Genomic DNA, 19,186 nt, shown 5'->3' on the forward strand with positions numbered 1-19,186 from the left:
CCTATTAAAGTTGCTTGTGATTCAAGATTAATCATGGGTAAGCCTGTATCCTGAATGATCGGGACTGTTTTTTGAACGTCGTGAATTGAAGATGGCAAGCTCAAGGCAGAGCCAGATTGTATAGATTCAGAGGAGGCTGGCACTGAGGCTCTAATTGGGATGGAGTCGACAATTTCAGGTGACGTGTCTCGAGGCACCGAGTGATCAAAGACTCGAGTGGGTGCATTCTTCCGCATCCACTTCACTGAATCTAAGAGGCCCTCCATTAGAGCATCATTTTGACAATGGTGCCTTGCCGCAAGGTCACTCAGCCTGTCCTGCCATCTCGTGGCAGTCTTGGCGTTGATTGACATTTGATCTTGAAGAAAGCTCGAGAAATGTTCTAACTTGTTAATTTTAGACATTAGGTTGGTTATAGCGGTGCTTTGATCACCAATTGTTCCAATAAGCGATTCAAAAATTTTTGTAAATGGAGCCAAGGCAATGGCCGAGGCAGCCAGTACATTGTTGTGAATCTGAGTGAGGGCTTCAGATGAAATTCCATGAGCTTGTGGTTCAAATTCATGAAAAGACGACGAACAGTTTGAGTTGTCTGGATTATAATGTGATTTAGTTGATTCAAATTTCTTCGCAGGATTCGAAGAATGAGCTTCTTCGCCAAAGTGAATGTTCATGGCATGTGGAGTACTTACATTCTAGGTGGAATGTCCCGGTAGAGGAAGTTTGGTGTAAATACTTTTACTCTTGAGCTCAGCTACTCTTTGTAGGCGACTAGCACGCGCAGCAGCACTCCGTTCCAGGTGTTTAAATACTGGGTTAAGAGGTGGTACTAAAGATTGAATAATGTTTTCAGTGTTGTTACCATGTTGTTGATCGCTAATGATTGACATGGAAGAGAGTCCAGCCTCCGGAGCTTGACAGGCTAGACCACTGTTATTCTCATAATCTAGAAATTCTGGAATGATTCCTGAGGACTGAGGACAATTTAAATTGGCTTTCAGACTGCTGCAGACATTTCCCTGATGAAGAGGAGTTGTGGCAGGTAATTTCGAAATTTGTGCCTTCAAAGGTGTTTGTACTAGTTTGTTCCTCACGGCATCGTTAATTGACGGAGTCTTTGTCAATGGGTGGTCCACGTCTGGATTAGACATTTTTAACAATTCCTCATCAGATACCAAGTTTAGAGGGGGACCTTTGTCTTTCCGAGGGTCAACCTTATTCATTGATTTATCAGGATTGAGAGATAAGCTCGCCGGAATCCGTGTCGTTGGTTGAGAAGAAGGTGTGAGACTTGTGTCTGACATGGAAACTGAAATGGCAGATACAATGTGATCTGATTGTGCTTGGTCAATTTTTGTTATGTTAGGTACAGAAGAAACGAGAGCGCTGGCATTCTCATAATCACATGGGGCATCAATAGGAAGTGAACTGTCGATACATTTGGAAGCGCAAGAGCAAGATGGCGCTGAATTAATTTGTGGGATTTGGAAGACATTTCGTTGAATATGAGACTGTTCTGACAGACTTGGTGCATCTTCAGGAGTAGAGGGCTCAACAGAGCACAAAAGTGTCAACGGTGATAACGGGTTACTGTCCCCAGTCATTATTGGACTTGCTAATGTTTGTGATTTATTTACAGCCAGTAACACCCGTCCTGTGGATTTGCTTACCTTGATTCCAGCCGTACCTTTCATCATCGACCAAGGGTTTGTCGAGCGGCGTTGTAGCGTGGTTTTCTTTCTTGTTTGCGGACCTTCTGCTCGTAGGGTCATTATTTATGCTGCTCGAACAAGAACAGCAGTAAAGCAGCAAACAGCCAAACAGTGTACTTCTTGCAGTCGCCCTTAACGCGGCCGGGCTTCACGCCGCAAGGGTTGCTGGGATTCTCTTTTGAATCCTTGCTGCCTGGAATGGGTGGTGCCAAAAATTGGGCGGGGCTTCAACCCGCGTCGCAGCGGTTCCCTCTCGCACTCGCAACCAGCCTCTCACCTCTCGCAGGGCGGGGTTGCGAGGGGGGAACTCACAGAAGTGGAATCAAAGCTAAGTTAATAGCGCAGCACAGCCAAACAGTGTACTTCTTGCAGTCGCCCTTAACGCGGCCGGGTTATTTAGAACATGCTTGATACCCAGAGGTTTCTAAATCCGGGGGTCGAACCTGTGTTGCGCTGCGTCATCTTGCTTCCAAGGCAAGTGCTTTGCCCCTGAGTCTGGTCTGGTCCGTGTTCTTCTGTCAGGACATCCACTGCTAAAAAGAAGGCTGGCTTAGATTTGTGCCACATGGTCTGTACTGATCACTCCGTTTACTACTGAGGGACAGTTCCAGTGTTCAGCAGCTCCTGTTGTCTGTGTGCACCATGGACCTTTAGTGGCAGCTGGTATGTAAGCTTAGCGTGGCCTGCCAAGCACCTGCATTTGCATGCATAGCTAGTGCACTGTACTGGATGCAAGTATTCATGGTTCCGGACTGGGGCCCACTTCATTGGGCTCCCTCTGCTGCTAAAGGTTACCTTGCGCATGAGATGCATTCCTTCCGCTTACCACCTTCCCCCTAGTGCGCTAGTGGCAACTTCTTAGGTGCTGACCCGAATGTCTTCAAGGAACTCTACCAATGGATGAATACTAACCTCAAAATCAACCCGGACAAGACGGAAATCATGATGCATCCAACCAAGGATGTAACCAGTACATCCCATGACCACTAAACTAGGAACAGCACCCAAAAACCTGGAAATCCTAATGGATAACGAGCTAGCCCTATAGCCGCAAGTAAATGCGATTTAAAGAAATGCTTCCATCTACACACGATGAAGATTCTACCATTCCTTCATGCACAACACTCCATCTCCAGGATAAACTACACCAACAGACTATACCTCGGCATGCTGGAGTATTGAACGTATACAGAACTCACTTGCCACATTTCTCCTGACTCGAGAAGGGACCACATCACTCCAGCACCAAGGATGCTACATTGGCTACCAGTCAAAAACCAATTGCCTTCAAAACACTGTGCATTACATGCAAAGCAATCCACGGCCGCGGAGCAGTATTCATACAAAATAAAAGCACCATTCACCAGCCGACCAGAACACCCAGATCCATCAGGAAAAGACGCTGTGGATCTGCATTCTCTTGCCCAGCCACTAAAACACTAAAAGTTGGAACTCCCGTCCCAGTGCGGGGAAGTAGCCATAGGGTCAAACCAAAATCTGGGTAGCGATGGGACCAACTTGATTGGACAACAGATGGAGGGCCTTGGTTAAAAAAGGGGGAGTGGTCTCCCAAACTCGGGTCACAGGTCCACCCCAGGGCGATGACCTGGGGAATGGATGTTTTGCTGCTAGCAGTCAAAACGGATGGGGTAGGATAGGCTACTGCCACTAACCACCCCTACTAAAAAAAACATTTGCAATCACCTCTCAAACTCTGAACTAAACGCAACCATGCCTTCACAGCACAACAGACGGCACACTAAACTACACCACAACAATGAAACCAACTGCACACCACCTAGTACAACAACACATGACGGCTACCGACTGAAAAATCGCACCTCTGCTCAGCATCTTGTGTAAACTGAATTGAAGCTGCCAACAGCACATCACAGCTCTTGCTCCTTTTCTCCTGCTCAGTCCTACTGCTTTACAGAAGCGCCTGAGTGCCAAGAAACCACGCTGGTGGGCACAGTATGCGGTATAAGAATCTTGTAGCATAACAGCCATCTAATGCTTCCCATTTGGTCTCTTGTATCTATTCAAATGGAACTGTGGTTCTTTCTTCCAGGTAATCATGGTGACTGGAGACCATCCTATCACAGCCAAGGCTATTGCCAAAGGGGTTGGAATCATTTCTGAGGGCAACAAAACTGTAGAGGACATTGCAGCCCGTCTCAATATCCCTGTGAACCAGGTGAACCCCAGGTAAGTAGTAACTCCCAGTTAAAATTAACCCGTCATGGGAGCTTCAAACCTGCTAATTTAATAAGTGTCCTTCTCTTCCCCCTTCAGAGACGCCAAAGCTTGTGTGATCCATGGCACTGACCTGAAGGATATGAGCCCAGAGCAGATTGACGATATCCTGCGGCACCACACGGAGATTGTGTTTGCCAGAACATCCCCTCAACAGAAACTCATCATTGTGGAGGGTTGCCAGCGACAGGTATGCTAATTGGTGGAAGGTTTGGGGTTTAAATGTGACACCCTCACCTTCCCCCACCCATTGCCCTTAAACCTCAACATGTGCAATGAGGAGGGCTTGGAGAAGCTAAAGGCTATTTTAGCTGTGACTTGTGCACATAATGATGCTGAACACCAAGGAGTGGAAGGGAGAAGCAGAAGTGCACATCTCCAATGATGCTTCACACCAAGGAGTAGACGGGAGCAGCAGAAGTGCACGTCTCCCATGATGCTTCGCACCAAGGAGTAGACGGGAGCAGCAGAAGTGCACGTCTCCCATGATGCTTAACACCAAGGAATAGAAGGGAGCAGCAGACGTGCACGTCTGCAATGATGCTTAACAACAAGGAATAGATGGAGCAGCAGAAGTGCACGTCTCCAATGATGCTTAACACCAAGGAATAGAAGGAGAAGCAGAAGTGCACGTCTCCAACGATGCTTAACACCAAGGAATAGATGGAGCAGCAGAAGTGCACGTCTCCAACGATGCTTAACACCAAGGAATAGATGGAGCAGCAGAAGTGCACGTCTCCAACGATGCTTAACACCAAGGAATAGATGGAGCAGCAGAAGTGCACGTCTCCAATGATGCTTAACACCAAGGAATAGATGGAGCAGCAGAAGTGCACGTCTCCAATGATGCTTAACACCAAGGAATAGAAGGAGAAGCAGAAGTGCACGCCTCCAATGATGTTTAACACCAAGGAATAGATGGAGCAGCAGAAGTGCACGTCTCCAATGATGCTTAACACCAAGGAAAAGATGGAGCAGCAGAAGTGCACGTCTCCAATGATGCTTAACACCAAGGAATAGATGGAGCAGCAGAAGTGCACGTCTCCAATGATGCTTAACACCAAGGAATAGATGGAGCAGCAGAAGTGCACGTCTCCAATGATGCTTAACACCAAGGAATAGATGGAGCAGCAGAAGTGCACGTCTCCAATGATGCTTAACACCAAGGAATAGATGGAGCAGCAGAAGTGCACGTCTCCAATGATGCTTAACACCAAGGAATAGAAGGAGAAGCAGAAGTGCACGTCACCAATGATGCTTAACACCAAGGAATAGATGGAGCAGCAGAAGTGCACGTCTCCAATGATGCTTAACACCAAGGAATAGAAGGAGAAGCAGAAGTGCACGCCTCCAATGATGTTTAACACCAAGGAATAGATGGAGCAGCAGAAGTGCACGTCTCCAATGATGCTTAACACCAAGGAATAGATGGAGCAGCAGAAGTGCACGTCTCCAATGATGCTTAACACCAAGGAATAGAAGGAGAAGCAGAAGTGCACGTCACCAATGATGCTTAACACCAAGGAATAGATGGAGCAGCAGAAGTGCACGTCTCCAATGATGCTTAACACAAAGGAATAGAAGGAGAAGCAGAAGTGCACGTCTCCAACGATGCTTAACACCAAGGAATAGAAGGGAGCAGCAGAAGTGCACATCTCCAATGATGCTTCACACCAAGGAATAGAAGGGAGCAGCAGAACTGCACATCCCCAATGATGCTTAAAATCAAGAAATGGAAGGGAGGAGCAGAAGTGCACATCTTCAATGATGCTTCACACCAAGGAGTAGAAGGGAGCAGCAGAAGTGCACATCTCCAACCGCTCCTTAAGGACTGATGATGCTGGGGGCGGCAGAGTCAGAAACTGGCACCCACTCCGATCAGGCAGGGGCTTGCTTTCCTTTATACCCCCCCCCCCATCTTTCAGAAGGCCCTTGGGTTCAACATCAAGAGCATGGCTTTCATTACACGAATACAACTTGCATCTGGGGAACTTTGGAATCTGAATAAGGTGGAGCATTAAAGCGGTGTTTGCCACCCCTCCGAGCCATGGTAAAAGCATTTCTTTGACACCACAGGGGATGCCAGTCTCCAGACCCACTGCAAGATCAGTTAACCGCTGTACCCAGACTGTGCATTTCTGCTACCTGAGACCAAGTGTGCATCTGCATAGCCTTGCCCAATGGGGACCGGCTCCTTCTACCAGCCCAGGATTGTTTGTACGGTTCGGGACACTGGCAGTCTCGTTGCATTATCGTGTCCAGTCCTCTGGAGGGTGTCTGATGCAATGATGGGTGGGCAAGGAGGGTGCATATCCTGACTTCTTTCAGGGCTACAAGTGTGAAAAATGCAACTAGTGTGGTGATGCGCACTGGGAAGGAATGAAGGGTATTGTGTAAGGCGATTATGGGTACTGGTGTTATTTTGCTTGCACCATATAAATGACTTTCATCCCTTTTGTATAATAGGGTGCTATAGTGGCAGTCACTGGGGATGGTGTGAATGACTCCCCGGCCTTGAAGAAAGCTGATATTGGCATCGCTATGGGCATCGCTGGATCGGATGTCTCCAAGCAGGCCGCTGACATGATCCTTCTGGACGACAATTTTGCCTCCATTGTGACTGGTGTGGAGGAAGGTGAGTGCCACAGCGCTGCATTGAGCTGTCCTATGTATAGTCTTTGGATGTTTAAACAATGGGCTATGTTATTGAGTCCTTCATCAGCACTCCATGCAAAGTGTGTAGGAGCGAGACTACTCCTTTCTACTCCAGGGGTTTGGGTAAATGCTTGTGCCCTGCAGCACGTTGTAGCTCAGCCTACCAGCTACCCCAGCACCCTGCACGAGTGTCCCTTTCCTTATGCCTTTTTTCTGGGGTCTTATAAACTGCCCTTGTTCCCTTGGCTTGATCTGATTGTCTTGTCCTTATCCAGGTCGTCTCATCTTTGACAACTTGAAGAAGTCCATCGCCTACACCCTGACTAGTAACATTCCAGAGATCACCCCCTTTCTCATCTTCATCGTTGCCAACATTCCACTGCCCCTGGGCACAGTGACCATCCTCTGCATTGATCTCGGCACGGACATGGTAAGGGCTCGAGACCTGTGCACCCCTGGGGGTTGGGTGCTGCTTGGCATGCGTTGCTTATTCTGGCAATAGTCCAGCGCCTTTAACGCCAGCAGGGGCATCTTTTGCATTTCTGCCTCAGGTTCCTGCAATCTCCTTGGCGTACGAGCAGGCGGAGAGTGACATCATGAAGAGGCAGCCTCGAAACCCCAAAACGGACAAGCTTGTGAATGAAAGGCTGATCGGCATGGCGTATGGACAGATTGGTAAGTTTAGATACTATGGGCCTCATTACGAGTCAAGCGTTAACCTAGGCGGTATTACCATTCCGCCTCCGTGATTCCCGGAATTACCGGGGCATCACAACCCCGGTTTTCCGGGAATCACGGAGGCGGAATGGTGTAAATCCCCATTCCCATTGAGTCCTATGGGACTCAATGGGAATCGGGATCATGGAAACACCGGCAGCATCTTGTAATGCTGCCGGTGTTTCCTCGTCCGCCTGCAGGCGGGCGGTGTTAAACCCGCCAGGTCAGACCTGGCGGGAACATCACCTCCCGCCAGTAGGGGTCGGGATCAGGCGGTCCGGAAACAACGGTGGCGGCGGGTTTACCGCCACCGTTATTTCCGGACCGCCACGGTCATAATCTCAAACTCTCCTTTCCCAAGCAAAAGTGGAATGGGGCTTTTAAATCGCCCACATTCACCCACTCGGTCATATGTTGAGCAAGAATAAAATGGGTCTCCCCCCTTTGGTCATTTTGGAGCTGAGGCTGTGGTGAAAACAGGCTGTGCCACCAAAATAGTTCCTGATGAGCCCAACTAGCTGTAACTGGGTGAGGCCCACTGGCCACACCACTAAAATCCAGGTAGCCAGTGTGCTCGTGCTGTATTGCATATTTCGGGGGTGAAGATTCCTCCGCCTTTCCTAGTCAAACAAATGTACCTGTTTGTGCAAGGATGTCCCTCTGGATGTATAGGGCATTGTATAGCTCACCGCTACAGTTTTGTCAGCGTGTGCCCCTGCAAGAGGGGAGAAGGCATAGTATGATAGCAACCTCGGGCCTAGTACAATAGTTGCTTGTTTTGGTCCTCCCCTCCCTTTCTGCACCCCTCACCTTTTTGTTTTTCTCCGAATCTTCCAGAAATGTGGTCAGGCCTAGTACTGTAGTCTCCTTTTCTTCCCACTCGCCCCTCCCTCCCTTCCTTATCTATGTTTTAGCTCTTGCAATGTCGCCAGGCCGAGTACGATAGTTAATTTCACATCCTTACTGTTCATGGCCTGAAGATAGTTAATTTATTTGCCTTTGTTCCCTCCCTTGCCTTGAAGCGCTTTGAAACACATTCTGTAGAGGCGCTATATAAATAATATATCATACATTTGGTGATGGTATTACTCCTACATACTTGAATTTGAAGATCCTGGCCATTGGAAACACAGCACCACTATAAGGTGTAGGGCTCTGGGACGGTACTCTTGAAGCACTGTATCTTTATTGGTCTTGTGTTCAGGTGGAGTAGGGCACCCTCAGGTGGCAGCAGGCCCTCCCAAAGGGATGTGTATAAATACTTTGCCGTCTTTTGTAGTTGGCATTCTTTACCATGTCTCACTGTATGGAACTCTCCCTGCTTTCTAGGTATGATCCAGGCCCTAGCCGGCTTCTTCACGTACTTTGTTATCTTGGCAGAGAATGGGTTCCTTCCGTGGACGCTGCTTGGTATTCGCGTCAAGTGGGATGACCGCTGGGTTAATGATGTAGAGGACAGCTATGGACAGCAATGGGTACGCAATCCAAGTGTGCAATAAATTTCCATTGTGTAGCAAAGGCTGGTGGCTGCTTCCATGCAGTTGGATGTCCTCACAGATGAGGTAACTGGTGCTGGGAGTTCTATAGCCTGTGCAGTGACCGAACGGCCCAGTTTCACCGAAGGAGCAGAAGTGTGTTCGCTGCACTACATCGAAGGGCAATTAGGGGGAGGCATGTAGGTATGTAATGTGTGTGTGTGATGCATGTGTGTATACATGTTTCTGATGCTTGTTAATCTGCTTAGAATCACATGCTGTGCATATGGTCCGACATCCAGTGGTAACCGCAAGGTATTGCATCTTGTCTTTTGGGCACCGAAAGGGGACGTCGGCATAGGCGTGTCTAACACTATCCCTATCGTGACTTGTAGTGTACCCAAAATCCCTAACGCGCCGAGGTCCCTCAGATTGTTTTTTTCCACCCAGATAACTGGTCGCCCTATAGCGGAGCTCTTACATAAGAGACAATGTTTATCTTAAGACCGACTTGTCAGTTTTTTCCCCCTTAAGTCACTTCGGCAAGAAAAACTTCGATGAAGACTGCATGGAAGTTTTCTATGGCAGTGGATTTCGGCGCCTAAGATTCGGCAGCTGAGGCATCCACGTGGCCCTCTGGCCGGCCTACATAGGGAGAGTGGGGTCAGGGTGGCCATATCTTCGTTATGTCTTTCCTCCTTCCCCCTCTTTGCCCTCTAGGTCTGGTCATCTTTGTTTACACCTTTCGCTATGGGAAGGACTCCATTTAGGTTCTGCCCTAAGTGTAGGGTCAGATGCCTGTGGAAGGACACGCACAGAACGTGTAATTCTTGTCTCCCCTTAGATCACGACGAGGAACGGTGTGCGGTTTATAAACTCTGTCGGCCTAAGACCCTAAAGGAGCTTCGTGTAAAGCGGTGGGCCGCGTACGGTATGTTGCGGGCAGGACCATCTTCCCCCACCGCCACACCCGCCGAAAGTGACGGGGGCATCTACAATGACCAACATCCGTAGTGGATGTTATAGACCTTGAGGCGGACACTTCTAGATCTGCCACGCACATCCCGACCCTTCAAGGCCTGACGCAAGTCTCGCTTCTGGGACAACACTCAGCGACAGGGGCGTACAAAGACCGCATAACACTAAACGCACAACCCCGCCACCTATTTCGACAGGTACGTCGAATAAGGTGAAGACGCCAGTAGGGCCGTCGCAAATTTCGGCAGATTCCTCTGATCATTCAGATCAGCAGCCTTCCCCGCAGCGTTTTGCGACTAGGCATCTCAAAACAAACGAGGGCGCTACCCCTAAATCAGGTTTACATGTCGAAGCATGGGCATTCGTCACTCCGACTGTCCCTAAAGGGCCCGGTAGGCCCAAAATCTACAGCTAGGCCTCAAGTCTAGAAATCTACTGCTATGCCCTCGAACGCCGCCGTAGGCGGTAAATCTACCGATAGACCTTCGGACTCACTAACTCACGCCGATTCGGCGGAGATTGAAGACAGTATCGCGAGAATTACTTCGGCGGTTGGGCTGGTACCTACTCCGTCCAAACACATGGGGCAGGCCGCGGACAAGTCTATAGATGCGCCATGGTGCCCCGATTCTCGCGAAAACTACGAGGACAGTCGGGAGCCTCTTTCCAACACCGTTGGTGACAAATTTCGATGCCAAAGGGCGAAAGACGAGGTTTTTTCTACCCGTAGGCCCTTCTGGTTCCTCTAATTGGACAAGGGAGAAATTTGAAGGGTGCATGGATCGTCTTGAAAAAATTATCAATTTTTCTGAACATCCTTCCTCAACGATCTCCTGGAGAACCTAATCTTAAATCGGCTTCATGTATCCAAGAACATCTGGACTCTCAGCCCATGGTCCCTGTCAATCATGAAGACGTTGTCCAGATGGACACTTATCAAGACATTTTCAGTGAAGAAGACCCTTCCTTCCTGCCGGACTACAATGAGTTCCGGGCGGATGCCGCAGACAATTGGGAGGAAACCAGCAAGTGGAGACGGACCCATGTACGCTCCCCACACAAGATCAGGACACTGTTGTTCTGTGCCTGGATTCACCTCCATCCACCCCGGCTCGCCAGGCCTCGCCTGTAGATGACCAAATGGCCTTCAATGCCATTTTAAGGAAGGCAGCAGATCACTTCCAGATCACTACTTAGGAGGCGGTACCCGTGCAAGACTTTGTGGAGGACATTCTCAAGGAGAAATCCCCCCCCCTCAAACCAAGCCTTTCCCCTCCTTAATTCTGTTAAAAGAAGATTGACCCCCTACCTGGTGTCGCCAGCTCAGACCCAGGCAGTGAACCCAAGAGTGGAAAAGCTATTTCAGCCAGCTCATTCGGACCCTCAATACATTAAAGGCCACGCCACCCCCGACTCCTTGGTAGTGACTACCACCCGGAAACAGGCAGGATTACCCCTTGCTATGGGGGAGGCGCCTCCGGATAAAGAATCCAAGAGGTTGTACGCCCTAGGTAAACGGGTTACCTCGGCAGCTGCATATACCACAAGCATAGCGAATAACACTATGCTGCTGGCGAGTTATGCAGACGCTCAATGGAACCTAGTACAGGAAGGTTTCCAGGAAGGTTCTGAACCAGTTCGGTCCAGGCTTCTCACCATCGTGGCCAAAGGCAGACTGATAAACCAGAATGTAATAAAGAACACTCTGGGCACTGCTGACACAGCAGGCAGGTCTCTGGCCCAGGGCACTTTACTTAAGCGGCACGCTTGGCTTCGTAACTCAGGTTTCAAGTCCGAAACACAGGCCGCCCTCATCAACTAACCCATTGAAGAAACCAATCTCTTCGGGAAAGCAGTCGATGAGGCCCTGGAAACAGCCAAGAAAGAACATGAGACTCTTAAGTCCCTGCAACAGATTACTCAAACCCCCCCACCCCCAAAGGGGAGGTGGTTCTCGTCGGTCCTTTCGAGGGCTGTCCTGTGCAAGTCAGTACAACTAATGCACGGGAAACTTTAATGCTGAACAAACATCAGGAAGCCCCGCCTACTACCCACCAAGGGGTCAGTGACACACCAGTGGCAGAGGTAAAGGCCCCAATCCTAGAGGAGCCGCAGCCTCTGGTCAGAAATGACAATCCGATCCGGGTCCCCTTCCATGTCACCCCGGTTGGGGGCTGGGGGCGCTTAACATCTTTCCTCTTGGCATGGGAGGGGATAATTTCAGACCAGTGGGTTATAAAGATGGTCGCCCACGGGTACTGCGTGGGATTTGCCCAACCACCATAGGTCAGACCACCATGCTCACTGCGCCTCACACCGGACCATCTGCAGATCCTGAATAAGGAGGTGGAAGCGTTGCTGGGAAAGGACGCCATAGAAGCCGTCCCTATTCTTCAGGTATACGAGGGAATTTATTGAGTACTTCCTTGTACACAAAAAGGACCTCACCATGCGCCCTGTTCTAGACCTGCGCCCAGTGAACAAATTCATAAAAGCTCAAAAGTTTCATATGGTAATGCTACAGGAGGTGATCCCGCTGTTGAAACAGGGTCCACATGGCAACATTGGACATGAAAGATGCATACTTTCATATTTCAATGTTGCCAGCGCACAGGGAATATCTAAGGTTCATGACGGAGGATAGGCATTACCAATTCAAAATGATCCCCTTCTGCATCGCCTCAGCGCCAAGGGTATTTACAAAAGTCCTGGCAGTAGCAGCAGCACACCTGCACAGACTATCGTCCCGGTTTACCCTTACCTCGACGACTGGCTCATAATGGGAGACTATTACGACGCCTGCCTTTTGAAAACCCAGAAGACCGTAGACCTTCTGTTCAGTCTGTGATTCTCCATCGAGAAAAAATCCAGTCTAGTCCCCAATCAAGTAAAATAATTTCTGGGAGCTCTAATCCAGACGAAAGCCAGCCTAGTCTTCCACTCCAAAGAGAGGGTTCAGAACATTCTTTTTCAGATCCCTCAATATGCAGCCAGTCGGGAGGTGACGGTACGCAAAGCCATGCGTTTGCTAGGGATGATGGCGTTGTGCATATATTTGGTTCCCAACGCGCGGCTGCGCATCCGTCCCATGCAAGAGTGGCTCAACAGCCAGTGGTGTCAGGCCAGCGGACAATGGGACGATCTGGTAGTTGTCTCGCCAGCCCTTGTTCTCTCTCTGCAGTGGTGGTCGAGGGAAAACCTCTTGAAGGGGAAAAACCTCACCACCCCTGCAGTGGAAGCCACTCTCACGACAGACTCATCTCTCATGGGGTGGGGGGCCTCACCTGCTTCAGCAGACAGCGCATGGAGTGTGGTGCCCACAAGTAGCGTCCAACCATATAAATCTACTGGAGCTATTTGCAGTGTTCAAGGCATTAAAGGCCTTTCAAACGCAACTACAAGGGAAGACAGTGCTGATTCTAACAGACAGCAACACAGCCATGTATTACCTGAACAAATCGGGGGTGGGGGGCACACATTCTCCAGGGGAACACAATCTTCTGGCAGACCTGCTCAGCAGAGATTTCCCACTGCCCATAGAATACGAATGGCATCTGCACGAAGACATTGTGTCCAACGTCTTCGCAGAATGGGGCTTCCCAGAGATCGACTTATTCGTGACTCAGGAGAATGCCCAGTGCCAAGACTACGTCTCCAGGTACCCCCAGAACCGCTCCATAGGGAACGGTCTCTGGATAACATGGTCAGGGAAATTTGTCTACGCTCACCCCCCCCGACTCCCCTTCTCAACAAGATGGTGCACAAGATGCACCAGGAACAAGTTACCATGATACTGGTGGCCCCCATGTGGGCCCGCCAACCCTGGTTCGCTTATCTGATGGAAATGGCACCCTGCCTGTATAACATGTGGTCTCAGGACAGTGGGGGAGACCCTACACCCATGCCCACAAACTCTGAACTTGGCAGCCTGGCTCCCGAGGTCATAGTTTGGACACCTACAGCTCCCTCAGAGATGCATGGACACACTCAGGGAAGCTAGAAAACCTGACACCCGCTATTGCTATTCCAGCAAATGGAAACGGTTTATCATTTGGTGTAATACCAAGGGTGTCAATCCCATGGATTGCTCACCTGCACACATTGTGCTGTACCTAACCCATTTGTTGGACACTGGGCTGGTCTTCAATTCTCTAAAAGTCCATCTGGCTGCTCTTTCAGCCTACACCAGATCACAGCAAAAGGTGTTGTGGCGGAAGATACCAGTGATTAAGGCCTTTATGAAAGGGGTTAAGAGGATTTATCCTCCGATTTCTCACCCGGCTCTTGGATGGGATCAGACCTAAATGTAGTTTTAACCAGGCTCATGGGATCTCCCTTTGAGCAAATGCATAAAGCAAGTCTAAAAGACCTTACTTGCAAGACGGCCTTCCTAGTGGCTATCACTTCTATTAGAAGGGTTAGCAAACTGCAGGCCCTTTCTGTTCTAGACCCCTTTGTTACAGTCCACAGGGATAAGGTAGTTCTGCGCACTCATCCCAGATTTGCGCCTAAATTCATCTCGAAGTTCCATGTGAACCAATCGATTGAACTACCTACCTTTTCCAGAATCCCACTAGCATGGCCGAAAGAAGCCTACACACACTAGATGTGCGCAGAGCAGTCATGTTCTACCTGGAAAGAACGAAACCACTGACAAAAACAAACCAATTTTTCGTTTCAGTGGCAGCTGGTAGAGAAGGGGATCCTGTCTCTAAATCAGCTATCTCAAGGTGGATTGTCAAATGCATCACACTGTTATGCTCTAGCTAAGAGAACGGCCCTTCAAGCTTAGCATTCATCGCAAATGTTCCCCTAGAGTCCATTTGCAAAGCGGCAACCTGGAGTTCTGCACACACCTTTACAAAACACTATTGCCTGGACACTTATTATAGGTCTGATTCTCAGGTGGGACAAGCAGTACAAAGACATCTTTTCTCTACTGTTCCTTCTCATAACCCACCGCCAACTCCGGGTACTGCTCGCTAGTCTATGCACAGCATGTGATTCTAAGCAGATTAACAAGCATCAGAAGACATGCATTACTTACCGTAATAGCATTTCTGATGATTGTATCTGCTTGGATTCACATGCACCCCCCTAACCTCCCCGCTCGGGGTGGAAGGAACATAGACATCTTACTTCTTTTCTCTTTTCATGTACTCACTCACAATAGCCTTGGACTCCCTCATGGCAAAAAAAAAATACAATCGGAGGGACCTCGGCGCGTGAGGGATTTTGGGTACACTACACGGCACGATGGGGATAGTGTTACAGACACAGCTATGCCGACGTCTCCTTTCGGTCCCCGAAAGACGAGATGCAGTACTGTGCGGTTACCACTGGAAGTCGGACCATATGCACAGCATGTGAATCAAGCAGATACAATCATCAGAAATGATATTATAGTAAGTAATGCAGGTCTTGTGAAAGGCAGAGGTGTCCTCTGCCGAACAAGCAGCAAGCTGTTGAGGGGGAAGGGCGGGCGTTTCTCAAACATTAGGAGCGTCAAGGAAGGGGCCTTGCCAAGGGGGCGTTATTTCCTGCAGCACCAATGGTGAACTGTTTTGGTGAAAGCAGCCGGTGGGGGATAGCAGTGATTGCACTGGCATTTAATGTGATGTGTTCTTCAGGGGTGAGGGGGGTGGCTGGTAAACCCCATTGATGTATAGAGAAAGGCACTCTTCCATAGGCTTTATTTGCACTCTTACTGGCTAGTGGTGATTCAATCCTACTCCACCTTGAATGTCTTGTTTGCAAGCTTTACATCTCTCCTACCCTCTCAATCACTCGCTTCAATCTACAGGCTCCCTGGGCCGGTCCCACTCTTCCTGTCTGAGTGGGTCAACCTCACCTCTCCTCTCCTATCTCGAGGCTTCAATATTAATCTTGACTCCTGAAGCGCCCACCCTACTCTTCCACAACCACTTTTTTGGGTGTTTTTGTTCCCCCCCCCCCCTCACCATTCTTCCTCTGGCCCAACTCACTCAGCTGGCCACAGCGTCGATGCGCTCATCCCAGCTGACCCTGACCCTCTCTAACCCTATCTGCAGACCTCTCTTGGTCTGATCATTCTCGCTTCTCATCTTGACCTCCTGTTTTCCCTGGCTGAGCCTCAGCCCGCTCTGCCAGTCTTTCTCTGTCATCGGACTGTTCTCCACCCTATTACACTCACTCCGACTCGGGCCTTGCTAACGGTCACATCTCCACCTGCAATATCCTTGCCTCTGCCATGAGGATCTGCATGAAGCCTGACTTCCTCCAAGTGAAACAGTTGGTATGATTCCGACCTCGCCTCGCTGAACGTGCAGAGTTGCCAAACGGAAATGGCTGGCTTCTCGCACACTCTGACAAACTGGCCGGTTGCCTGCTCCAAAGGCATTAGACTCTCCATCCTTTCAAAGAAGCTGGCTCATACCAAGCCCACATCTCAACAAAACAGGCAAACTTTCAAAATCTGGAAGGGACTTGATAATCCTACTGCAGTCTCTATTTCTCCTCTTCCTTCCCAGGCCCTCAGCATGGCTTTGGCCACTCGCTTCACAGCCACAAATCTGGACATTGTGTCCTCACACTCCTCCCTCCCTCCTACACCTGCACTCAGGCCCCCCTTGGCCCCTCTTCCCCACCGCCCTCTCCCTACTCCCCTCTCCCTACTCCTAGCACCGGATGAGGTCAGCAAGAAAGTTTTCTCTATGAAAGTCTTCTCCAAAACAGTGCTTCTCCAGCATGGGGTCTGGCATGGATTCACATGCTCATGAATATTGCCCGTCGTCAGGCTGGGAATCCTCGGTAAATCAGTTTCACCTCTGAACTTTCTTTCTCCTAACAGCCAATCACTGGTCTCTGGGGTTATACTGCCCCAGCCAATGACCGTCTCCTACCCATGCCCCTCCTCTGGCAGCATTCTTCCGATTTTTACCACACGTTAGAGTGGTGGGAGTCCTCGTGATAAGCTCTTGAGCTTTTTGCTGCGTTTTGCACTTTTTTCCAGAGTTTTTCTCTATTTTTCGGTCAATTGAGCCTCAAGCTCCACCGACCCATCATCCGATTAATGGGGACCCGTTTTGGATTTTTCCAGCGCCCCTCAAGGGCAAATTTTTCGTTGAGTTCATTTCTTGGAGGATTCCAGAAGATTTTGCGAGGCCTATCCCGCGTGGACATGGCAGAGAAGGAAGACTTGACACCCCTGTCAGTGTTTGTCCTGGATGTGGCCTACGGAAAATCTATTTGGACGATGGCCATTCCCTATGCCTTTTTTATTGCTTACATTCGGACCAAACGCGCGTGAGGAGGCCTATGCGTTTTGTAACGAGATGGTCCCCTGCACCATGAAGGATCGGCGCAGACGTCTCACGGAATGGCTGCAAGGCCAAGGCCCCTGCGAAGGGTGAATCCCTGCAGGAGGCCTCCCCAGGCCAGAAGAAAACCGGATGGTCTTCTAAGACCTTTGAGGGCACTCCGGCAATGGGGGCCCAACAAAAGGCTAGGCACCATGAGTCCACTGGCACCAGTAGCGCCGTTGCAACGGGTTCCCCTGCTGCCAGGACACGTTCAGTGTCACCAGTACCTTCAACCACGAGCCAATGCTCCGGTTCGGCAAAGAAGAGAAAGTAAGACCACCCGGGTAAGCTTCTGGAGAAGTCCCGGCTGGGCCAGTGAGAGATGGCCAAGGGGCAGCGGGGTGCTGACTGCCCCCCCCTCCGGTGAAGGCCCCCTGCTCGACCAAGGTCGTGCAGGCCCAGATTCACCCAGCAAAGCCTTCCATTGAGGGTGTGGTGGCCACCCATGCGAAGGCCCCAGACGCTGGCTCGCAGTGGGGACCCCCAAAGGGAGAGTTTCCTTGCCTGCTAGGAGGGACATTTCTTTCCAGCCTCTGGAGAAGACGCCGAAGAAGGCTATGCCCGGCATCTCCCAGTAACAGTCTTCCCCTGGTCGTAGAGAAGGTGGGGGGGGGGGTGCACGGTAGTCCTGCTGGGCATGGACATCTCCTCTCAGGAGGAGCTTTCTACTCTCCAGACGGTGTTGAAGAAATTCGTCGAGGCCAAGGCCTATCAGAAGGATCCCAACGAGGGAGTCGTCGAGGGTGGCGACGAGACGGATGAGGAGGAGCAAAACGTGGAGGAGTTGCCGCTGCCTCTGTCGCGTCCGCCATCTCATTAACCACCTCAACCCCAGCAGATATTTTGGTGGACATTCTCTAGGCACTTCACAACTTGTGTACAGAGATTAGGAAGAGGATGCCCCTCCCACCAACGGGTGACCCCGCGGCACCGGAGGATCCCACGCCACCAGGGTCATTAAAAAGGAGGATTCACCCTCCGCCTTGCCACCCATCGCCCCCCTCTCCTCCGCCCAGGGAGGATACGGACCCGGATACGGCAACAACTGGCATGGACGATGGCAGGTTAGGGGACCTTCTGTCTCCGCCGCTCAGGGCCTCTCCACCCGACGAGATAGGCTCCTTCCATGCCATGATCTCTAGTACATCGGACCTGTTTCAGGTAACCCCCGAGGAAAAGAGGGTGGGGGCTCCTGTACCAACACAGCGAGGCAACGCAGAAGAAGGTGTTGTCGATTCCCCTGTTGGACGAATTTGGGACGAGGGCCTGGCCTTCATGAAGAACTCGGCCCCGTCAAAGAGGGACCAGTATGAAAAGAAGTACAGGGTGCCGCATTCTGAACCCAAGTGTTTGAGGTCCCAGCCTTCCCCGAATTCAGTAGTTTCGGCAGCGGCGAGGAAGAAAACTTCGGGCTCCTCAGCATCAACAACCTCCTCTCCCCTGGACAGTGAGGGGAAGAAGCTGAACGCCATAGGATGACGAGTAATCGCATCGGCGGCAACGACCATCAAGGCGGACAACGCCCTCGCCATCGTGGCACGCTACGACAGAGCTCTGGTTTAAGATTGCTCCGCTCTTGGACTTCCTTCCTGATGACAAGAGAGCAGAGGCATTGGAGATCTTGCAGGAGGGCAAGGTGGCATCGGACCATGCCATCACAGTGGCCACGGACATTGCTGACACAGGGTTCCCCCAAATGGGCAACAGCATTTGCCTTCGGCGAGGTTGGTTAAGGGCGACTAATTTCCACCAGGACATGCATCAAGGGTACTGGACATGCCCTTCGACTGAGAAAACCTGTGGCAAGACAGTAGACGAGTCTCTTCAGGCCATCAAGGCGGAACCTGAGACGGCTCGGCCTTGGGCACACTTCAGCAGCGACGGCCGTCCTTCGGCCTTCTGACGGCAAGGCCCAAGGATCCAACAAGGGATTCGGTGGAACTTTTGTCAGCGAGTGGAAGTCCATCTCCACCGACGGTTGGGCGCTGAATGTTCTGCTCTGGCCCACGGACACACCCTGGAATTCCAACGTCCTAGCATACCACCATTGGCC

At 50.5% G+C, this 19,186-nt stretch overlaps 1 protein-coding gene across 1 annotated transcript in view; it reads left to right on the top strand.

Moving 5' to 3' along the window:
- LOC138525604 (sodium/potassium-transporting ATPase subunit alpha-1-like) overlaps nt 1–19,186 on the top strand; it is a 136,380-nt gene that overhangs the window by 85,204 nt on the left and 31,990 nt on the right. Inside the window, exons 14-19 of the mRNA XM_069635644.1 lie at nt 3,784–3,920; nt 4,008–4,158; nt 6,435–6,603; nt 6,899–7,053; nt 7,175–7,298; nt 8,670–8,815. Coding sequence (XP_069491745.1) covers nt 3,784–3,920; nt 4,008–4,158; nt 6,435–6,603; nt 6,899–7,053; nt 7,175–7,298; nt 8,670–8,815 — 882 coding nt within the window. The remainder of the gene's footprint in view (nt 1–3,783; nt 3,921–4,007; nt 4,159–6,434; nt 6,604–6,898; nt 7,054–7,174; nt 7,299–8,669; nt 8,816–19,186) is intronic.

This window comes from Ambystoma mexicanum, chromosome 7p (assembly GCF_040938575.1).
Source record: "Ambystoma mexicanum isolate Mex_15411 chromosome 7p, UKY_AmexF1_1, whole genome shotgun sequence".
Taxonomy (NCBI): Eukaryota; Metazoa; Chordata; class Amphibia; order Caudata; family Ambystomatidae; genus Ambystoma; species Ambystoma mexicanum.